This window comes from Ixodes scapularis, unplaced genomic scaffold (genome assembly GCF_016920785.2).
Source record: "Ixodes scapularis isolate PalLabHiFi unplaced genomic scaffold, ASM1692078v2 PGA_scaffold3__209_contigs__length_174095766, whole genome shotgun sequence".
Taxonomy (NCBI): domain Eukaryota; kingdom Metazoa; phylum Arthropoda; class Arachnida; order Ixodida; family Ixodidae; genus Ixodes; species Ixodes scapularis.
This window is the reverse complement of record NW_024609868.1, coordinates 4,517,780-4,539,404: the sequence shown is the minus strand read 5'-3', so window position 1 is coordinate 4,539,404 and position 21,625 is coordinate 4,517,780. Positions and strand designations below refer to the sequence as shown.

The 21,625-nt window shown below is 53.3% G+C and overlaps 1 protein-coding gene across 2 annotated transcripts in view; it reads right to left on the bottom strand.

Annotated features, from left to right (window-relative positions):
* The window catches only part of LOC120836885 (protein spitz), a 40,483-nt gene extending 24,728 nt beyond the window's left edge, over positions 1–15,755 (bottom strand). Inside the window, exons 1-2 of one of the 2 annotated variants that reach the window (XM_040205980.3) lie at positions 15,322–15,755; positions 1,461–1,598 (exon numbers count right to left, since the gene is read on the bottom strand). In XM_040205980.3, coding sequence (XP_040061914.1) covers positions 1,461–1,598; positions 15,322–15,523 — 340 coding nt within the window. In that variant the 5' untranslated portion in view covers positions 15,524–15,755. The remainder of the gene's footprint in view (positions 1–1,460; positions 1,599–15,321) is intronic. The other variant, XM_040205981.3, reaches the window with a different exon arrangement.
* Positions 15,756–21,625: the final 5,870 nt, after the last annotated feature.

The following is a 21,625-nucleotide window of genomic DNA, read 5'->3' as shown; positions in this document are numbered from 1 at the left end:
AATGTGCTTACGGTACTATACTTGGTTCTCTGCTAAGCAGACAGGGAAATGGAAGCTGCGTGTTCCCTAGTCTAATCAATCGCCCGCTTTTTACTGTTGTATGACCCCGCCCTTTGCCCGAGAGTATGAACCCATAGTGCAAGACCGACGGTAAGACTGGCCGCGAACCAGCACGTAGCTATAATCGCCCTGTCAGCTTAGCGGAGAACGGAGTTTTAGCAGATCGTTCCGATAACTACGGTGATGCACAAGCAACGGCGCCGGTGTGGTATCGGGAATCGTTATCGAAGCAATCGGCAGGATCTAGTAAAACCCTCGAATTATATTGAGGAAACTTCCAATTTTTTTTCGTGTTTGTAGGCGGTAAGTCTCGCGTTTTCGGTGGCTTTCCTCTGGAGTGATCTGGTAGAGCCACCAAAAAAATATAGTTGTGTGGACATAACATTTCTTAAACTATGCAGCTTATGCACACCTGCACCGACAAAAAAGAAAACAAAAAAGGAAAACGTTCGAATTCGTAAATGAAAAAAAAAAAAAAGAAACTAACGCGAAAGTAACGTGCGTTACTTTCTAGTTGTAACGCGTTCTTTTTGTTATTTTAAAGTAACGTAGGTCTGTAACGTGTTCTTTTTTATGTGCAAGTAACGAGTAACCTATTCCATTACTTTTATTCAGCAATGCATACGCTGCGCGTGTAGTCTGTGCACCCCCTCGGGACACCGAGCGCTGCCCCGCGACCAGCGAGTACCACCTGGAAAAGACCAGGCCTAAGCGTGACGTCATCGTTCGTGACTCCCCACCCCGAGCGGCAAACACGTTCAAGCTCCACGAGAGCCGTTGCAAAGGGGCAGACGCGTGCGCGTCTTGGCAACAGCGGGTGCTAACGTCGCGCCCCTTGTGAGACGCTGCAAGACGCGCCGGCATCGATGCTGACGCAAGCTAGGCGGTACTGCCCGGATCCACGAGTGATGACGTATGGGAGGGGGGCAAAGGTGCAGGCCTTGCGTTCCAAGCTTTAGGGAACCGTTTAAGCACATCCGATACGGTGCGATGGGCCCTCTGGTACGAGTACCGGAGTTTAAATAGCGAGTTTTAGTAGACCGTGTTTCCCGCTCCGCTAAGCCCCTCCGCTACCCGGAACTCTACAGCCAAGGCCATCGGCGCGCAGGCGCAGTGGCGGTTTCTTCGAAGCGGAGGGCTAACGGAGCGGGAAACACGGTCTACTAAAGCTCCCTAGTAGGGAGTTTTAGTAGATCGTTTTCGTGCAGCCGCTCTGCAGAGCGGAGCGCGGAATCGCCACTGCGCCTGCGCGCCGATGGCCTTGGCTGTAGAGTTCCGGGTAGCGGAGGGGCTTAGCGGAGCGGGAAACACGGTTTACTAAAACTCACTATTGAGAAGGGCGACCGGCAGCACTGCGACGGCACCACGACCGTCTAGGTGGTGTGCCCGGAGGAGATTACCTGCTATCCGGAGTAGAGCGGCGGCGAGGACGACCAGCACGAGCCATCCGGGGGGGCTGGCCAAGGCCATCCTCTTGTCCGGCACCGGGAAGGCCTTGGCCGCCCAGGCCGCCGAAGACACGCACGACCCAGCGCCTCCTGCGACCAAGGGACAACACACCTGAGCCGCCGACCAGTCGCCCAGGAGAACGTCACGAGGGATAGGGCCCCCCGATAAGGATACCGTGCAAAGGCGGCGGCCAAGTATCGGCTATCTTTACCGCGGAGTCATTCATCTACTAAAGCTCTCTATCTCTAGTACAGGTACCGCATTTTTTTTTCTCTTGAAATAACTCTTTTTACTTTGGAAAGACTCCCAAGGTGGGCCAAATGAAGCAAACACATACCAGCTCAGTTCGACCGCAAAAAAGCAAAAAAAAAAAAAAGCAACAAAAAAAAAAAAAGAAAGATTATTACTAGAAAAACAAGAAAACAAAACACATAAAAAGTATCATACGGAGGGATTGTTTTGCAAAAGGGGGGTGATATAAAATCATCACAAAGCGCTATTTTTTTTTTTTTTCTTTGCAATGTAAATTTCGGAGTTCTTTATTCCGGTGACAACACTGACACCTAGAGTGTCCAAAACCCACAGTCCCGCTCCAGTACGCATCGGGGAAACCGCCGCCGCCTCACCGACCGCCCACATTCCGACCTGACACAAGGAACGGTTCGACGTCCTCGCGGCAGGGCAGAAAGCGAGTGTCCGGACAAGTGGGGGCGGGCGCTCGACCAACTTGGACCAGACTTGTAGGGTACTCGTTACAAGCAATCAAATCAAAGAATCGATTAGTGTTACGAGTAATTTTGTAAGTTTGTAATTCGACGATCCTAATTCAATGGACAGCACGACCGGGCCCATTTTCAAACCGGCAAAAACATGCGACGTTTCGAATTATAATGCAATTAAATGCAAAGGTGCAAGCGAGCTGGACAAGAATGACTTTCGTCATTCGACGTTTCGAAGCATTCGGAAAAGTGACACGGTCCCTTTTCATGTAACGCTCAATTACGTTTCATTTTATGCAATCTAAATCCATATTTTTCAACCTAATGGTTGAAAAATGTTTAGGTTTTCAAACTAAACACATGTAAAAATATTTAAACAGGAATTAAGAGGTTATCAAACACACACAAAAAAAAAGAAAGAAAAAACAAACAGAGAGGGGAAAAAATGGTGCAATGCCTTTCTGTTTGCGAAGCAAATGTGAACGCCTCGCTCTATTCAATAGGGTGGGTAGTGCGTGCTGAAGCGTCTGTAGGCCGTAGTTGGAACTGGGACGTGGCATTCTCCAAGAGACGGCACTGCGCGCTCCGTATGCAATCTTTTTTTCAAGTCAGGTTAGCCGTTTGTCGCAACCGATGATTCGTAAATTTAAGATATATCCCGCGTACATTGTAGCAAGTTTATAATTGCGGTGTTAATTTTCGTGACTATACTTACGGAAGAGTGGTTCAGTGTGCGAGTAATACGAAGCATTGGCTACGACGCGAATAGCATTCTTCCGCAACAAAAACTATTTATGTTCGTACAAGTTGTAGTTCCCCAGACTATGTGACAATAAGATAACCGAGAATTGAACGATGCATGATAAACTGAGATTTTTACGATGGGTGGTAACAGATACCGATATTTGAAGAAAACACCCATGATTTTCGAGTTTTAGAGTAAGGTTTTGAATATGAGGGAAAACATTAGGTGGGAACGCCCCACCTAATGTTTTCGCACTAGTTACCCATTCAATTTGTTCTAGTTTCATTTATTTTAAAATAATTTGACACGGTCCACAAAGAAAGCTTTTCTAAGCAGTTATTTGCTGCATACACTAACCCATTCATATTATTTAAAAAAAAACTGCATTATTAGCATAAATCACAAACGATGTATTTCACTTTATTGGACAATATAATTTCTAAACAAGTTAAATACTACCAGTAATAGCCCCAAGACACTGCCTCGGGGTACCCCTGTCCGGACCGGTTTCATAATTGAGATATGGTCGTTTCTTTTTTTCATTTGCCGTCGGCAACTAAAATAGCTTGCAACTAGGGCAAGGGAATGAATGCCCTTTGAATTCATAAGAATTTAGTTTCTCTAGCAGAATATTACGGATCACACAGTCGAAGGCTTTTAAAAATTCAATAAAAATTCCCAACGTTACAAGCTTATCTTCGGTATTCCCTCAGAAAGCGCGGCAGCCTTCGAGCTACATTCCACAGAAATTACGCCTAGTACTTCTCTTTTAATCCCGCTTTCACCCTCTCCCAAACTCGCAGATCTGGCTCTCGAGTAAACCAGCTAACCGGCTTTGACGGCCGCGGGCAAAAACAAACGACGTAGCGAAGCACGCACTTAACGTTCAGTGCGGTACCGTTCACAAAAGGGAACAAGAAGGCGGCTACAACGAAAAGGCGACACAAATTCCACTAAGGCTAACACATTTTTTTAGACAATTGCCGCATCGCGAGGCTGTGCCGTTTTCGGCCAATTATTGTGCCAAACACGCCCCAGATACTCTTTTTTTTTTTTTTTATCCTTATTCTTTTAGGCCGGGTATACTGCTTCTTCTATCTTACCTCCACAAACTCCACCTATAATTAAAACATATATAAAAAAAAAGAGAGAAGGCGTTAAAACACTTAGCTCCACATTTCACAAGGTTTTGGAGAAAGAAGCAGGAAAAGCTTCTGGAAACCAGGCGAGGTGCGATACTGCTCCGTGCAATAGCCGACGAGTTTAGGAGCGGCCTCCTAAGCGTCTCATCGTCCCAAAAAATAAACGAAGAAACAAGCAGGCACATCTAGACTGCACCAAACGGAGATGAGAAGGGTCATTTTGAGCGTTCATGCGTCCGGCGGCACGAGGCGGGGTTTGCCGATACCACCTACGAGACAAGGCCCGCGCGTGACGTCATCCTTAGGGGACCCCAACCCACCCCGAGCGGCAAACCGCCGAAGCTCGACAACAGTCCGCATAGAGCGGCAGACGCCTGCATGGATCTTGCATGGCGTCGCTGCGTGCTAGCGTCGCGCTCGTTGTGACAACGCTGCGAGACGCCATGTCGACGATACTGACGTAGTGTAGTCGGCGCTGCGCGGAACCACCAGTGAGGACGTTTAGGTGTGTGTGTGTGTGTATGTGTGAGAGAGAGAGAGAGAAAAGAGAAAGAGAGAGAGAGAGAGACTCAGGCCTCATATTCTAGGTGGCATTGGGCTGGCTATAGCTTCGCAAAGCGACGGAGTCGCGCGTGCTTGTATGTGGAGGTTGCACGCCGGGATGCGGACTTGTGAACACTGGAATGACGTATCCGTCTCAGATGTTGCGTGCAGGGAACACGGGTAGTCATTCAATCACAGTAATTAAATTTCCGTATCTTAAACTCTTTTCTGGATACTTGTATTCGTAATTACACCTGGCTAAAAGTAATTGCAGTTACAATTTAATTGCTTTTATCGTCAGTGATCGCCAAAGTTGAATTACGATTACGACTATTTTTTTTTTTTTATGATTTTGTCGCGGTAGATTTTCGTGCTATATCTACAGAGGGAGTGACAGGCAAGCGCACGCTCTGCCCGATTGCCCATCACTGGCCAATAAAGATTCGAGTCCCACGCGTTTATCCCAGCTATACTCCGTCGAGCCCTGACAGAGGCAGTCAACAATCCTGGTGGTATTGAAAAATAATACGGCAACCGACTCGTATCGCACTCAGAACTCAGCTTCCTCGCCCTAACCGCGAACGAAGCGGGTGAAACAAAGGCGCAACATGTGACGAGTAGAAAATGAGTCCCCAAACGGTCAGACAAGGATGAGAAAATACACCTCGGTGCGCAAAACTGACATCGCATTAGGGAGTTTCCGCGGATCATTTTCCCTACTCTGCGCTACCCTCCCCGCAACGAAGACGCCGCTAGAGCGCATGCGCGCCGCTGGACTCGACTGCAGCGTTCCGCATGTCGTAGCAGGTTGCGGAGAGCGTTGCGGAGAGCGTTGCGGGACGGAAGAGACGATCTATTTGAACATCGTTCACGTCGGACAGCACTGAAAAAAAAAAAAAAAAAAAAGGTAACCGAGTTACTCTAAAAGTAAAGTGTAATGAATTACTTTTTCTGCCCTAGTAATTCTCACTGTAATTAACCACCACTGCGAGTGCGCCCCGCGTCGTCCACTTTCTCTCAGATTCGCGTATTTTCGGCTTAGTAGAGAGCCTAGATTGAACAGAGCGTCCACGTCAAAAGCACGAGGAGCGCTCGCAATTCAATGGCGGACGCCTCCTGGGCAGATTGGTCCAGACGACCAACTCTTTTGATTCCTCCTCGCAGCTTGTACTCCGGCCCATAAAGCACGGCAGCCCGATCGAGCGGTTGGAGACACTCTGACATCTAGGCACACTACGGCGCGTGCGCAAAGGCCCCACCTGACGCGAGTATTCACTTGGGCTCGCGTTGAACACAAGGCATGTGACCAAAACGATTCAACCGGTACAACTACGATCAGGACAGACTACGCGCTCATGGTCTCATGACGCCAGAAGAGAGGGAAAAACAATTGACAGACGCAAGCGACGAGGAACCAGGGACGTGGAAGAGAACTAATTTCGCGGAAAATTGCCTCAAATGCGAGTGCGTGCTCAACCTGCGAGGAAGACGAGGAGGGATGTAGCGCAGGACCGAGCAATACAACCTAAAAAAAAAGAAAAACAAGGCCTGCCGCCGCCCCCCGCCCCCTCCAAACGTCATCACTACAAAAAAAAAAAAAAAAAAATTGTTTCAGTTGAACTTCAGACAGAGCCGACGCTACGAGGTACTAGGGCCAATCGAGCACCGTCAAATGCGCGAGTGACTGGGTCGTCTCTGGTCTTGATTGGTTCGGCGATGACGGAACACGTACAGAGACGTCCGATTGGTCCCGTCTGCTCGTAGCGTCGGCTGCGTCTCGACTTCAGCTGAAATCTCCGGGCAGCACCGCCTACCTCGCGTGAACATCGTCGACACCTCGCGTGAACATCACTGCTACGTCTCGCAGCCAGCGCGACGCTAGCACGCGGCGACGCCAAGACGTACGTGCCCGCCGCTTTGCGGCGCCTCTCGTGGAGCGTGGTTACCGCTTGGGGCGGGCCGGGGGTTCACTAACGATGACGTCATGTGCAGGCCTTGTCCTCCAGGTGGTATGGGACCAAGACAGCATTTCCCAGTTATTCTGCGCGTTCCTTTGTTTTTCTGCCCGCTTTCTGCCGGCCCCGTCGTAGAAGTGCCGCTGCCCAACGTCCCCCGGTCGGCGGCGGCTCCCAACATCGGCGCTTCTGCCCGGTCTACCTCAAAAACCGTAGCTTAGAAGTCTGGCGTTTGGCGGAATGACACGAATTCACTCTTTTCCGTGTCGAATCCCGATATTTCTTAGATTAGCTTTATGTTATTCTATCGAGGCTTACACGTTTCAAACGGCCAAAGCATCGCTTCTTCATCTGACAACCGTATGAACAACTGCCCGCCTAGCATTAATAATGCGCATTTTTGTATTTTCCGATGCCCGCAAACACACGTGTTTTGTCTCTCGCAAAAAAAGAGGAGGTTTTCTGCGGCGTGGACTGCCAGCGCGGGTTGGAGTGGAAGTGGGCCAGAGGAGCGGGCAGCGGCCGGGTCGTCGACACCGCCTCCCTGCCGCGTGGGAGAAGACGGCCCGTCAATGAGTCACCGCCGCTGACGGATGCCGAACGCGCCCCGGCGGCGCGAGGAAGGCCTCGGCCGCCGAGGGGGAAGCAAGCCGCCCACGGAGACCGCCGACGACGACGACTGTCGCCAGAGGATCCGGGCACGAGGAGCCCCAGACTCAGAGCCCGCTCGCCCAATGCCCTCCCACCCAAGACAATCCCTCGGAGAGTGCCCCGGAGACAAACTTGTCCGTAACGCCTGACTTTGTACCTACCTCGCTAATTCTTTCGGTAAGGCCGTAACGACCTTCTTAATTTTTCAGAGAAGGAACTAGTAACGGTCAATTTCGTTACTTTTTGATGCAGTAACGAGCAACCCCTTTTAGTAAAGGTGTGTGAATAGTGAAATTTTAACTCGAATCGAATTCGAATCGAATAGTGCCGAATAATGGGTAAAAAGTCCAATACCGAATGCAATCGATGCCAAAAATTGAATTCTCCATATTAACGATAGAAAAAGATGTGCGCGAGGTGTGTCCGTATAGCCATATTTAACTCGGAATGAACGCGCTTTCAAGAGGAATGAGTTAGGACGGCAAATATCGCGACCGACTAAAGCTTCATAAAGACGACACATTCGGAGTAACGAAAAAAAAGCGCGTACTTTCGAGCTGGGCCAACGCGTTCTGTTTGTGTCGCGCTAATGAATGACGTGCTTAGTTACTCCAATCTAGCAACGTGTACATGTCTGGACGAGGGAATGATCACAGCCGTCAACGAGCCTGGCGAATTTCGAGACCCCGAAAACGTTTCAAACCTATATTCCCCAACCTGACGCCCGCGACGCGATACTTTCAGACGCTTAATTGCATCATGCTCGGGGTGCCACGCCAATTCCTGCCTCAAGATTGGCCGGAATTGTTGGCAGATCGAAGAGATTGGCTCCGAGTGTGCCATGCGGGGCAGCATGAACGTACCCCCTCCGGGCTGCTACCGTGCCGCAGCAACATACCTGCCGCGTTGGCGCGGTACACGAATATGCAGGCTAAAGTTGGGACGCGGCAAATAGCCGACTGTGCGAACGTGCCTCAGCCTTAACGCGACAAGCGAAAGGAGCTGGTTAGGATCTAAGCCTTGAAACACGGGTATATGAAATAATCGATTTTTCCGTGCCTCAGGGCTTCGATTATGAAGTAAGGCGTTCGTCCGGAGCAGCTCATCGTACAGTGATTGCGTCGGGACGACAACCTTCTTTCTTTTGAGGAGGACGCAGCCATCCCGTCGACGGGGCGGCGGGACGCAGAAAGCGAGGCGGCAAGAGCGCAGGGAGTCCGAGGCCCGTCGGCGCAGCGGGTGGCAGCGACGCCAGTTCCGGGGCCGTCCGCCCAGCGACCGTGGGAACGTCGCCCACGCGCCTCGGCCGCGCCGATCCCCCCCGCCCGCCACCACCACGCTCCCGATTCGGCCCGGGTAGGCCGGCGCCCGGTCGCGGGTCGAGGACCCCGAGGCGCTGAGCCAGGCGTTCGGTCCGCGACCGGCCGCCGCACACGAGGGCCTCCCGTCGCCTGGAAGGCGTCTCAGACTCGGCTGCCTCCAAAAAAGCCTCGAATCACGCCTCGTGACGCCATCAAAGTGTCGCCGGTCACGACCCTGGCTGCAGCAACGGATGTGGCGAACGCCACAAGTCGGGACGTGTTACAGCGAGTTTCCAACTGCTGGATCGCGGTCACCTGGTTGCACTCCGAGCTGCGAGGAGGTGGGAAAAACGTTGATCGTCCGCAAGCGTTTCCGCCTTCTTTCCTCGTCGCCACACAACGCACGCGCGTTTGCGACCATCCTCTGCCACTAAATTGCAAGCCTTCCGCGCGGTTTGAGTTGGACCCTCTCCCATCTAGGTCTCTCCAGACCTAATTGTTAAATTTGCGACATCCGACAACACGACAGTGCGGATTTTATGACATTTGTTTCCCCTGGGGGACCGATGCACGGGCGGAATAGGACGCTAAACGCCGCTAAGTCGGAGACGCGTTCTTAGGCACGTCAGCAACGCTCGGGCTGCCGCTTTTGGAAAGCCTTCCGTGGAAGACGGTTGCGAAGTGCCTGGACAAACTGACGTCTGACAAGCAAAACACGCCACACGCTTACTCGAGTCCAAACGCGCCCAATCTCACAGACTGAATCGTAGCCGAGCTCAGGGAAAGACACGTCCCGAGTGTTCAAAAACATGACGTCGAGGCTGCGATCGATAACCTGCGGCCGGTTTTCTTCCGAAACAAGCTTCTGATTCGGTCACACAATCCGAGTCGACAGCTAGCGACGAACTACGTTACAAAAAAAAAAAAAAAAAAAAAAAAGGAAGCTATAGTTTACGAATACACTTTTTCGCGCAATAAAATCGGTCAATTTGGAGCAGGCACGTAGAGGTTACTAAAACAAAACAACGAAAGAGCGCTTCTCGGAGTCGTTACTCACTAAAACTACGGAAGCTACTGCAGCTCGAAAGGAACGTGTCAGCTCAGTTTGGAGGTGACGCGTAAAAGTAACTAGGTGGTTACTTCGTCACCGGGAAAAAGTAACTAGGAACAAATAACGCGTTACCTGCTTCGGACTGCCTGTCCGGCCCTTCCCCGGGCTACGTACAGGCTATGGGGCAGAAACGGTGGGTTCTAAGTGCTGCCTCCGACAAGCATGTCGCGTCCGCACGAATCGAAGGCGGCAGGGCAACACCTTGTATGCAACAAAACCGTACTGCCGAATGAGATGGCGTCATCGGGGAAGGCCAACGCTGATCACAGATTGGACACGACGATTGCGTAAACGTTCGGCTCAATATCGACTCGAAGCCGAGTGCCGACGCAGCACTCGTTTCCAGTCTTGTGTCCAGCATTTGTCTTCTCCGATGACGCCATCTCATTCGCCACTCCGGCTTTGTTGCCTAGGAGGTGTTGGGCAGGGGTCGTCCACTCGAGGGCTGCCGCCGTAACATCACGACACGAGAGGGTGAGCCGATTCCCCGAGAACCGCCGGAACGTACCTCGCCGACGAACGAACGAGAAAGGCAGTGCAATGAGAGAGTCGAAAAAGCGGCCCGACCGCGTTTCCCACGGCCGCGGCACTTTCTCCCCGCCGAAGCAGATTTCTGGGCGCACGGAAAGGGGCCCGGCTTTCGCCGACGCGCACGCAATTCTCACGCCGACGCAACACCCAGACGAGACCGCGCGAGCCAGAGTTCTTTTGCGGCACCCGCGATTGGTCACGGGCTCGGCACCGGACTCTCCTGCCCCCTACCGTGAGGCCGCCGTAACACTGCACAAGAAACGTCGTACGAAAAGACGTTCGCCGCGGACATGATGACAATCTGCGGACAGGCATCCAGCTTCAAACATGTCTGCAGGCAGTTCATCAGACGGTCTCTGCACACTATGATGCACGAGCGGTGTCGGCTTTCTGCCCCCATTATTTGTGCGGCCGGGTTTCATCCTCGAAGCCAGGCGGCAACAACGCTCGGGAAGTTCCCACGCGTTCACTGCCGAGGTTCACTACGGCTGATCGAACGCCGTTTCATCGAAACAGGTTTCAGGAAACGGGCACGTTTTATCGAAGCTCCATATAGAGAAAGCGGAGCCTCAGTTTAGAGAAACGCGGTGTACCGAAAAGGGGACGCTGGTTAAAAAAAATTGCTACCCTTCTTCGCGCGTGTATCATTGGGGCGCGTGTTATCCCAGCCGGCAGCTCATTACAAAAATTTTAATCCACCTGGCCCAGCCGTACACCCCGTTTCGCAGCGGCTGAATTCGCTAAAAGGAAGCTCGCGCCATCTTCTCTAAACCGGGTTTCTCTGTAAAGGAATTCGATAAACTGAGGTCGGTAAAACGACGTGCGCTAAAAGGAGCTTCTCTAAACCTCATCCCTCCGAGCACACACAGAGCTATCCGGATCTACGGGGTCACAAAAAGACTCAAAATAAAGTCTGCGTTGTGACAGAGCGTGACGTGAGCTGTGAAACACCCTGCTCAATAAAGTATATATTGTGTCTTTATTTTGGCAAAGACTCATTTTTTTTCTTGCCTTGTATGTTTTTCCTTTTTTTTAGATTGCAGTTTTTGTTTTTGTTCTTTGAGCGCTCTGCGAGAAACAAAAAACGCACGAACACCCTTTGGGGTGAAAAGTATCGCGTCAACCCGAGTAAGGCGCAGAGAACATTGGTGATTTATTTGTATCACAGACGTAGCAAACTCACAAAACCAAATGACAGCCACCAAACGATAAACGAACATTCTCAACGATGAAAACAAGTCACCCCTCGCCGCTCCCCTGAAAAGGGGCCCCACTAAAAAAAAAACCTCACTCTTCTCTCTTGCCTGCGCGCGTGTTGAGCTCGATGCACCCGAAGAATAATAGCGCCTCTATTCCTTCCCCGCCAGCCCCCCATTGTATACAATTTCAGACTCGAGACAGTTTGTGGCAAGCGCCGACATGTCTGAACACGAACGCTCCCGTTGCGTCACCTCTGCTAATGACGCGAGGAAAAAACGCCTCAAAGACCATTCCTTCGAATGGCGTCTTCGAGGGCTACCAAGGACACCCGACGTCGTCGTCCTCAGAAACTTGAACATAATCCGACGGGAGAGGGACACGCGTTCAGCAATAAAAAGCAAAGAAAAAACGAGCATAGTGATGTAACGTATCTGAGAAATTACGCGGGGACCAAGTACGGTTCTGGCGGCTCAGCAGGGAGTTATAGTAGATAGTTATGATGTCTCCGATAGCTACACCCGATGACGACACAACGCAGGCCCGAAGGCGTCTGCACAGAATGGGGCATCGTTATCGGAGTCACCCGAAGGATTGACTAAAACTCTCTATCAAGGTCATTTTTCCCGGCCGCCAGCCTTTTCGCCGGATGTTTGATTGAATGCCGAGGGGGACCGTATCGCTGGAATTAGGCTGGCTAAAAAGAGAACACGGGTATACACACGTTTATAGGATTACGACACTGTATCAGGAATGAGATAAAACAAAAAAGAAAAACAGGCGTCTGGCTTTTTTGATCGAGAAATTAAAAAAAAAAACATCGGACCAAGCAGGAATTAGTCTGGCCGCACTACTCCGAAGAATTGACGGGACGTCGCAACATCTGCCGGCAAGGCGTTGTTGGAACCTCAGTCAAGGATACGATCACGACGAAATTCCGAGAGCGTGCCTGACAAAAACCACCTCAAGGCCTCCGCCTCTCCCGCCCCCCAAACGTCAGCACTAGTGGGTGATGAAGTTTGGGGGGCGGCAGCGCGTTCCACAGCCGCTCACAACGAGCGTGACGTAAGCATGCGGCAACGCCAAGACGGATGCGTGCTCCTCTCGTCGAACTTCTGCGTCTTTGGTCGGGGATCCACTAAATATGAAGTCACGCGCATGCCTCGTCTTATAGGTGGCATTGTTCCGACGTTGCACAGGCAGTTCCGAAGCGATAAAGTCGCTCCGACAAATGCCAAGACAGCCGGACACCCATTACACTATGTATATGCCGCAAGGTATGTTGGAGCATTGCGGGAAAGCCGGTGTCGGGCTCTCGTAGCATTGAAAGACGCTAACAGCACCGCCGCCAGTCTCCCCGACGCGTTCGTAAATACCATTCAAAAGACAAGGCCCAGACATGACGTCATCGTTAATGGACACGGACTCGCTCCAATCGGCAGACGCATCCGTCCTGGCGTCGCCTCGTGCTAGCGTCGCGTTCGTGAGGGACTGCAAGAAGCGCTGACGGTGACGCAAGCTAGGCGGCGCTGCGTGGATTCACTAGTGATGAGCTTTGGGGGAGAAAAAGAGCAAGTTATGCGCTCTGTTCCTACGCCGCGCGAATAATCTGGGCGTGGGAGGAACAACCGAACAAGCAATGTTTTTGGCGTGTGAAGCGTGTTCGTCTCAATGAAAAAACATATATCTAACCTAAAATGCGCCTAACATATCTTCATTCTGCACATAAAGGGGCAAATTAGTCATGCTCTGCGAGGACTTTGTTCTACTGCGGTTCTCGAGGTGAAAACGAGTCTCGCTTCTAATCGAGCCGCAGGCGGGAGCCGACGACCGACTCGCGGACCGGTCAGTCTCGCCCAGCGTTTGATCCTGCTGTTACGCCGACTACGACGCCCGCGACGCTTTGCTGTTGTCTTCTACTCCCGTTTTGTTTTGGGCACAAGTTCGCTTTATCAAAAGCGCTCTCTGGGCCGCCTGGGAGGCCCAGCGGCAAACAGGCCGCGGCAGAAGACCTCCCCGGGCCAAAAAGAAAGCGGCCCGCAGTTCGCTCCCAGCCTCGTTGTTGGGGCGACAAACGACCGAGCGAAGAAGGAACCAGGCCCCAAACAATGGCCAGAGCGGCGGAATGCGCGACTCCCGCTGGGGCGAGGAACAAAAGACGCGGCAGAGACACTGGCTGAGCCGAAACCGAAAACGCGTCCGAAGCTCGTTAATCCGACCCTAATGGCGGTGTCCCTTGCCCCACGAGGCCCCCGCTAAGTGTTTCCGGGTTGCTCGACACGGGATCCCTCTTCGTTCCGCTGTCCGGGTCGTCCATATCACATGAGCGAATGACATTTTAGCGAACAGCGACATTTGAGCGAATCGACGTTTTAGCGAATAACGGGGGCGCGCGTTAACCCATCCGCCGCGCTTTGCGGCGACAGTCTCCGGCGGCTCATTAGAAAAATGTGAACCCATTTGGCCCACCCGAAAACGCCGCTTCGCGGCGTCCGAATATTCGCTAAAGCGTCATTCGGTGAAACACGTGGGCGTTCGCTAAAACGTCATTCGATCGAGTGAGTGCCTCCCAAAAGAACTTACTTCCCATTCGAGCACTTTTCGTCCCCGAGACGGAAAGTGCTAGCCGGCGAAATCAAATTAGAGGGTTCTACGTGTCGAACCAAATTAGAGCAACCGGCACGACCCAGCGAAATGCTGAGGGTTAATTCCAACCACCCGGGCTTCTTTTCACGTGCGAGAGGAATCTCGGTCACACGGCGCCTCCCCCGCAATATGCATCCGACAGATTGCGGGCACCTCGGGCCGGGATTCGAACCCACCAAGATGTGCTAGCCGATAACGTGTGTGTGTATGTGCATATATATCTTGATAATCTGATCGATAAGTAACTGCCAGGTTTACTGTGTCGGAAGCAATCAGTAAGCACAAACAGACCCCCGCGCAGGCCGGAGCGATCAGACGAGACGCGCAATCGAGGTGTCGGAAAGACGCGGCGACTCGAATAAGCACGCCATCGGGGCGGTCGGGGCCAGAGAAAGAACGGGAGGGGCCGAAAGGCAACAAGTTGTCACGCCGGGGAGAGACGGTGCAGGCCGCGTCCGGAAGTCGCCGCTGGAGCGAGACAACACGGGCGTCCGTCGCGGCAAGAGCCAACGACCGGGACGCCGCGCCAAACAGCGCCGTAAAACTCGACAGCAGACTGACGGCCCGGGCGACGAAAGGAAGGACGGGCTGCGGAAGCCTCCAGCGATCTGCCAAACACCGAGGGGAACAAACGCCAGCAGGCCGCTCAATGCACGAGGGGGAAACGGGCAAAATAAAGGAAAATGGGCGACTGTCATAAAAGGATCTATCGCACAACCAAACGAGAGGACAAAAAAAAAAAAAAAAAAAAAAAGGAGAAAGTAGGTAGGCGAGCTGGTAGGATTGAGTTGTCAGATTTCCTATTTTGATTTCCTTATCTCTGGATGCAAGTACTAGAAACAGTGTGCCATAGCAAAAACCACTCCGATGAGAGCTTATTGTAAACAAACTTTACATCGGTGATTTATTTGTGTGTGTGTGTGTGTGTGTGTGTGTGTGTGTGTGTGTGTGTGTGTGTGTGTGTGTGTGTGTGTGTGTGTGTGTGTGTGTGTGTGTGTGTGTGTGTGCGTGTGTGTGTGTGTGTGTGTTTTGTTCCTGGATTTGAAGCCTGCCTGTTCGACGGACTGTCGTCGCTGCGAGACTGCGGGAAATGAGCGGATCAGCCCGAACGGGGCTCGTCCAAGCGATATTTTCCGTACGCGCAACGCGAGGGCAGCAGGACCGAGATCGGCACCTACCTACGTACGACTGCGCGTTCTCGGCACACCTAGCGCGGTGGCGTCGAGGATAGTCGCTGCGAGACCGGCGCGCGAGAGAGACAGGCTATATACCTAGGCTCCTGGCAGGGGGCTCGAGCAGCATGAAGCTGGGGCAGCAGCAGCATCCGGGCGACTCGCAGCAGCAGCAGCGGCAGGCGCACGTCGTGCTACACTGCGGCGACACGGCGTCGCGCGTCCTCGTCGCCCCGCCGACACACCGGCACGTCGACGGCCGCGCACCGCCGACCACGTCGTCTCTCGTCGCCAGCACCATCGCGGTCGCGCACTCTCGCTCAGGGCCAAAATCCGGGCATCCGGGGGCTGACGGACGGGCAGCGGAGGCGGCGGCGACGGCACGCCGAGAGCCGACAGCGAGCACACATGCCGGAGGGCATCCGAGACAGGGTCGACCACGACACGAGCACCGGCAGCACCGACGAACGACCACCACAAGGACCGAGGGAGCGTACGCCACTGGCGAACGGTACGGGACGGCCGGCGGAGGGGGACCGGGAGAGGAGGAGGGGAGGAGGAGAAGGACCCGGCGCATGCGCGGGAGGGCCGCTCGCGCGACTCACCGGCAGCTGGCGACGGTGCCGCCCATCCCGGATGGATGGAAAGAGCAAAAAGGGCAACCCCGAAAAGGACCGAAATGGGAAAGCAACGAGGAACCAGCAGCGGGCGCGTGCGCCTAATTGGCGCTCTCCCGAAAAAAGCGTATTTTTACACCGCGCACGCACCTCCGCAGACGGACCCAACTGCGGCAGATGCGGTCGCGAAATCCGCCTCTGTCGCCTCGGGCACCCCTCGGCGAATTTCCTTCTTTTCTTTCCTCGGCCGGTCTCCCCGGCGAGTTACGTCTCCGTTCCTCCCCCGCAGAGCCATGTGTTGCTCCTCCGACTCGAGGGAAACGGAAGCGACGCTTCTTCTGGCGGCTTTCAGCGGCCCGTCTGCCGTCCCTCCCTCGCCAGCCCGGGCACGCGCAGGCACGCGCTCGGCACGTGCGGCGCGCGCGCTTCCCCTCTCGCTGCCCCGCGCTATCGGTCCTGACAGCGGGACCCCGTGGCGCCCGGCTGAAAGTATTTTCCCCGACTTGGGGACGACGTCGTGAGGACTCGTCGCTGCTTCGAAAACGTTGCCCTCCCCCCCGTCGCCTCGCACCTCACGCAACTCGAAGCCAGCAAAAAAAGAAGCGGTACCGTTGCTGTCCTACTTTAGTACCTTCCTCTTAGTCCCAACTCTGCTGGCTACCGGAAGCCCGAGGAGCACGAAACAGATAACCCAGCAATTAACGTTCGGAAAACTAAACAATGAGGAACAAAGATTTTTGTTCATTTTCTTCGTCCACCGGCCTCGGAATTCACCCAAATGCTCAAAATTGAACAGCTCGTCAGTCTCATCACAGTTAATTCGTGTACGTACACCTCACTTAAATTGCCATCAAATGGGGACAATCTGCTTGTTATTAATAGGTTCGCTTAATTGTTCGGATACCCCATTATACACGAGGAGGTGTTGCAGTTGATAGGAGTACCAAAGTCGCGTTTGCTCGGTGCGTAAAGTAAACGTGTGGTCTGTCCAAGTTTCTGGGTTTTTCGCTGCACATGCTTCAGAGCACAATCTACTGACAACGCCTGACAGATCGCCACGAGAAGCGGCCGCCGAAATGGAAAAGGTGGAACGGCAGACAGCGGATGAGAGGAGAGCCACGTGACTGGCGGCCCGCTGCGGCGAGACGCCGGAACACACTTCTCCCGAGCGTACAAACGTGTTTCGGGTTCTCGCCGCTGCAAAAGCTGAGCGCTGTCGTCCAGGAATTCCCCGAGAAATGGCTCTTTGATGCTCTGTGCCATACCAGATCTGCGACCGGGCACTCTATGGCCCCGTCGTCGAAGCGCCAGGATTTGAGTTCAGAGTCAACGGCGACGTGCGCGGCCGAAAGTGTCGCTCTGGTGGGCCTCTCGCTAACCTGCCGGGATTCATTCCTATCGACGGAAACGAGCGTAACATTAGGGCGCCCACTTTGTTGTTGATGAGCCGAGACTTCAAGCTTTCACGATGCTCTCCTATCTAAACTGTCATTCGGAACCCATGATAAGTAGCCAGGAACACAAACGATGATATTCATCGAGAGGCGACCCTTTCAACCATTCACACGTTTGCTTACGTTTTCTTGCGTTACGTTTTGATACGACCGCCAGTCACCGGAACATCCGTGCTTCGAATGTCGTGTGCACAGCTATATTGCTCGAATTGACTGCCCCGCTTCACACGGGGCACGGATGTCCCGGTTGCGTATAGGTACTTCCTCGCGCAGTGATACCATGGGACGCATCTGGGCCGTCAGTGTTTCACGTGTACACGGATGCTGGCTCGGGGATGATGCGGCCTCGAAATTTGCTCGCCGGCCGGCATCGTCGCGTGTGGGGTTCTACGCGCGATTGTGGTCACGGTTTTTAGCGCACCGCCACGTAGGTGCGGGTTGTTTTCGCCGCCAAAACTGTTTACCGCCAATAGGACTGTAGCCCTCAAGTACGGTCAGCGCCTCTGGCTCTCGAAATCTAACATTTCTCGGTCGCGTTTCGGTTGTGCGTTATTACGCTCTTTCAGGTTGTTCGCGGATGCTAAGCTGACAGAATTTCATTGGTAGATACAAAAAAGGAACGAGAAAGCATCGTTAGCATTTTGACAGGGCCACTGAGGGAGCAAGCTGCAATTTTCTTTTGTTGATTTAAACTTTTTCTTTTTTAAAATTTTTTGACACGCTTTATTACGGCGCGTGGATGGATGCTGCTTCACGCTTGTAAATGAGCGCGTCTCGTGCACGATCGAACGCTGCAGTGCGTCTTCATGCTCGATGCAAGCATTACCGGGCCGAGAGGAACATTCCCGAACCGCCCACCTACGTGGTCGCCGCCGCACTCGGTGACCGTCATGGGCACGCCCTCGCATCGCTGCTGCTCGGTTTACTGTCACAAGCAGTCTTAGCTCAAACAACGGGCGCGAAAATGTCACGGTCGTCTTCTGCCAGCAAAAGAGCGGGACGTTCAAATCGACCAATCAGGGCCCTGGATTTGCTCCATGACTTGACTCTGTGAGGAAGTTCCAATACGCGTCCCTTCCTGTGACTCAACGTGAGCAGACGTAAGAAAACACTACTGTGGGACGTCTTTTTGCTTTTGCTCTTGACAGTTATACACATATGTTGTATTTGCTATAATGCCGGAGCTTCGGGTCTGTAAACTTTTTCCTGAAAAAAAAAATTAAAAAAAAAAGTCCTGCTCGTGATGTTGTGAATGAGAGGGGGCACCACCGAAACATCTCGTCGCCTTTGGTTTCTCACCGCCGAAACCCCCCCCCCCTCCCTCCCCCCCCCCCCCCCCTCCCCCCCAAATTATCGGCACATGACCGCCACAGAAATGCAACCTAAAAGGACTTACCGCCGACTTCAGAAACCTCACTCAAACTAAAGGGCCCCTCCACTTCCTCGAGGAAGGCTCAAGGGCGGGCGCTGGCCAATCGCGACGGCGGATCCGTCCTCGCGATTGGCCAGCGCCCGCCCTCGCACCTTCCTCGAGGAAGTGGAGGGGCCCTTTAGTTTCAGTGCAGTTTGAGTGAGGTTTCTGAATTCGGCGGTTAGCCTCGTCCTACCAGACCGAAAATATTTGGAAGCGTTTCCTCGCAATACTTAGACGGGAAATTGAACTCGTGCCTAATTGCACAGTACTACAGGGCCGGCTTGCTAGAATTAGCGTCTAAGCTGAGACTGTGCGAAAGAAAGTAGTGACGAAGCTAGTGCATGAGCGGAGTGGCACGTGTCTCAAGCAGAGTCTCAAGCTCTGGCGTGCCCCAGGCTTGGCAGGCTTCCTTTCACACTGTCTAAGCAGAGACGCTGTTTCTAGCAAGCCGGCCCTGGTTTCTCGCCAAATTTAAAGTGTTACACCATCGCCTCCCCTATGCTCACAAAGCCTGGCAGTTCGACGATGGAGCCATAGAGTGCCCGGTCGCAGATTTGAAGGGCGAGGATCTGGTAGCACAGAGCATCAAAGAGCCATTGCTCGGGGAACCTGGACGTCAGCGCACAGCTTTTGCAGCGGCGAGGACCCGCAACACACTTGTTCGCTCGGGAAAAGTGTGTTTCGGCGTCTCGCCGCAGCGGGGAGCCAGTCACGTGGCTCTCTCCTCATCCGTTGTCTGCTGCTCCATCTTCTCCCTTTCGGCGGCCGCTTCTCGTGGCCATCTGCCTGGCTTAGTCAATATCTAGGAGGCTGTAATTACACTTATGTGTGATCGTTTTTTTTTAATACTTTTTTTTTATGAACTGGCCCTTAACGAATTCTGCGTAAAACAAATAGACACCATTTGCGGACGCGTCAGATACAGCCTGTTACGGAGCTTTCTTTCTGAACTTTCGAGAGACACCCGGTGGCCGCTGAAAAAGCCGGGTGAACAGGCGCGATACCGCGCGAGATTCCCTGGGCCGACAACCGGGCCGACAACCGAGCCGACGTTGAGCTGCGCGGTGGACGAAATACACGGTCGTTTGTCGCGCCAGGGGCACGAAAGCCGTAGGACGGAACAGCGATTACATCTGGTATGTCGCTCCCTCGATCGCTCCCGACGCGTTGCGGCATCGGTCCGGCGTCCGTCCTTCGGGGAGAATCAACGTTTCGCGAAGAAACTCGGCGCAGTCTCTACACGACGGCAAGCCTCGTCGCGCGTGCACAGAGCACGCGACAATGGCGCCAATACTTTCTGGGCCAAGAACGATTGTTACGGAGACACGCGACGGCGCTCGACAGCGAAAAAAAAAAAAAAAAATGGCCGCATGGCAGGGCAGCGCGCGTATGCGAGGGCTGGCCATTGTTTCGGAACAGCATGCAAGCACGACGCGAGGCATACGCGACACGCCGGTTCCACAGAATAGCCAAGCAGTCTACCCTTGGACAAGTGTATGCGGCTAAGCAGTCAAAGCGCGCACCTCTTGAGCGCCCAGAGAAGCTGGCCACGCGCAGTCTTCTTCACGAAGAGCTGTCGGGAGAGTATAACTGCGGTTGAGCCTAACCTCAGTTAACATAACTGGGGTTAAGGGTACCCGTCAACGTTACTATACCCCGTTTCATCATGTTGTACCAAAGACAAGGCTAGAAGCGCGAGCTCACAGCGTTGGAAGCTGCGCTTAATGCACGGAAGCTTGTGCCGCAGTGATGTGCCCTAGAGCAGAGAGCGCGCGTTTGTAGCCTTTCCTCCGGTACATCACGAGGAAAAATGGAGTATAAACATTTTCCACAAGGGCGCAGCCATCTTGAACATCGTCACTTCTGGTATGCGGTAAAACATCGCTTTGATCTCCTCACTCCGCTGGAAGGTGTTTACGAAAAATCCGTGATTGTCAGACATTCGTGTGTTGCCTCACCTCTATTTTCTCGCATATTCCTGGTTGAAACGTCTTATTATTTTTTCGTACCGCATATCAGATGCGGAATCCGCGTGACTGAGCTTCCCGACGTGGCACCAATTCGTATACCCTCCTCTATACTCACAAAGCCTGGCAGTTTGATGACGCAGGCATAGAGCGCCCTGTCGCAGATTTGGAGCGCGAGGATCTGGTAGCACAGAGCATTTCTCGGGGAAGCTGTTAGTGAGCGCAGAGCTTTTGCAGCGGCAAGGACGCGCGAGAAACGCGAGGAGCACGAGCGGACATTCCATCGCTCGGGAGAAGTATGTTGCGGCGTCTCGCCGCAGCGGGGCGTCAGTCACATGACTCTCCCTCATCCGTTGTCTGCCGCCCTACCCTTTTCCTTCCGGCGGCCGCGTCTCATGGCGATCTGTCAGGCTTTCTCAGTGTAGAGGAGGCGATGCACCAATTCGTAGAGCGCCCGAGAGCTGGCGCTGGGGTCGCTCTAACTTCGATTCTCGGCGGTTTCTCGTGCTCGTTGTTCTTCGTGTTTTCGCTCGTGTCATCGGTGGCTCGTCCTAGGCTCCTAAGTGTTGCTTTCTGGCGCCTGGAGCTCTGAGTCGGTCGCCAATAATGGGCAAGCATGCCGACCTGCTGCGCTCCCGTTTGTCGCAACAGGTACGCCTCACAAGCGTCGAAAAGCGAACAGAAGCGCCTGTACTTCCTAACCGCTCCGAATGATGCCGTGCGCCTGAAGCTATGGCAGAACGCCATCCCTTAGAAAACCTTCGCGCTCACACAAGAGATTGATGGACGAGGAGCGTGTTGGGGAGGGTCAGGAGTGAAGAAAGAAGAAGCATGTCCGACAAACACAACACAACCGCACATTTCATGATTGTGTTGTCTTCGACTTACGCGTCTATTCTTTCTTCCATCCTGTCAAATAAAAAGACTGTGCGCAACCTGCGTTTTCGGCCC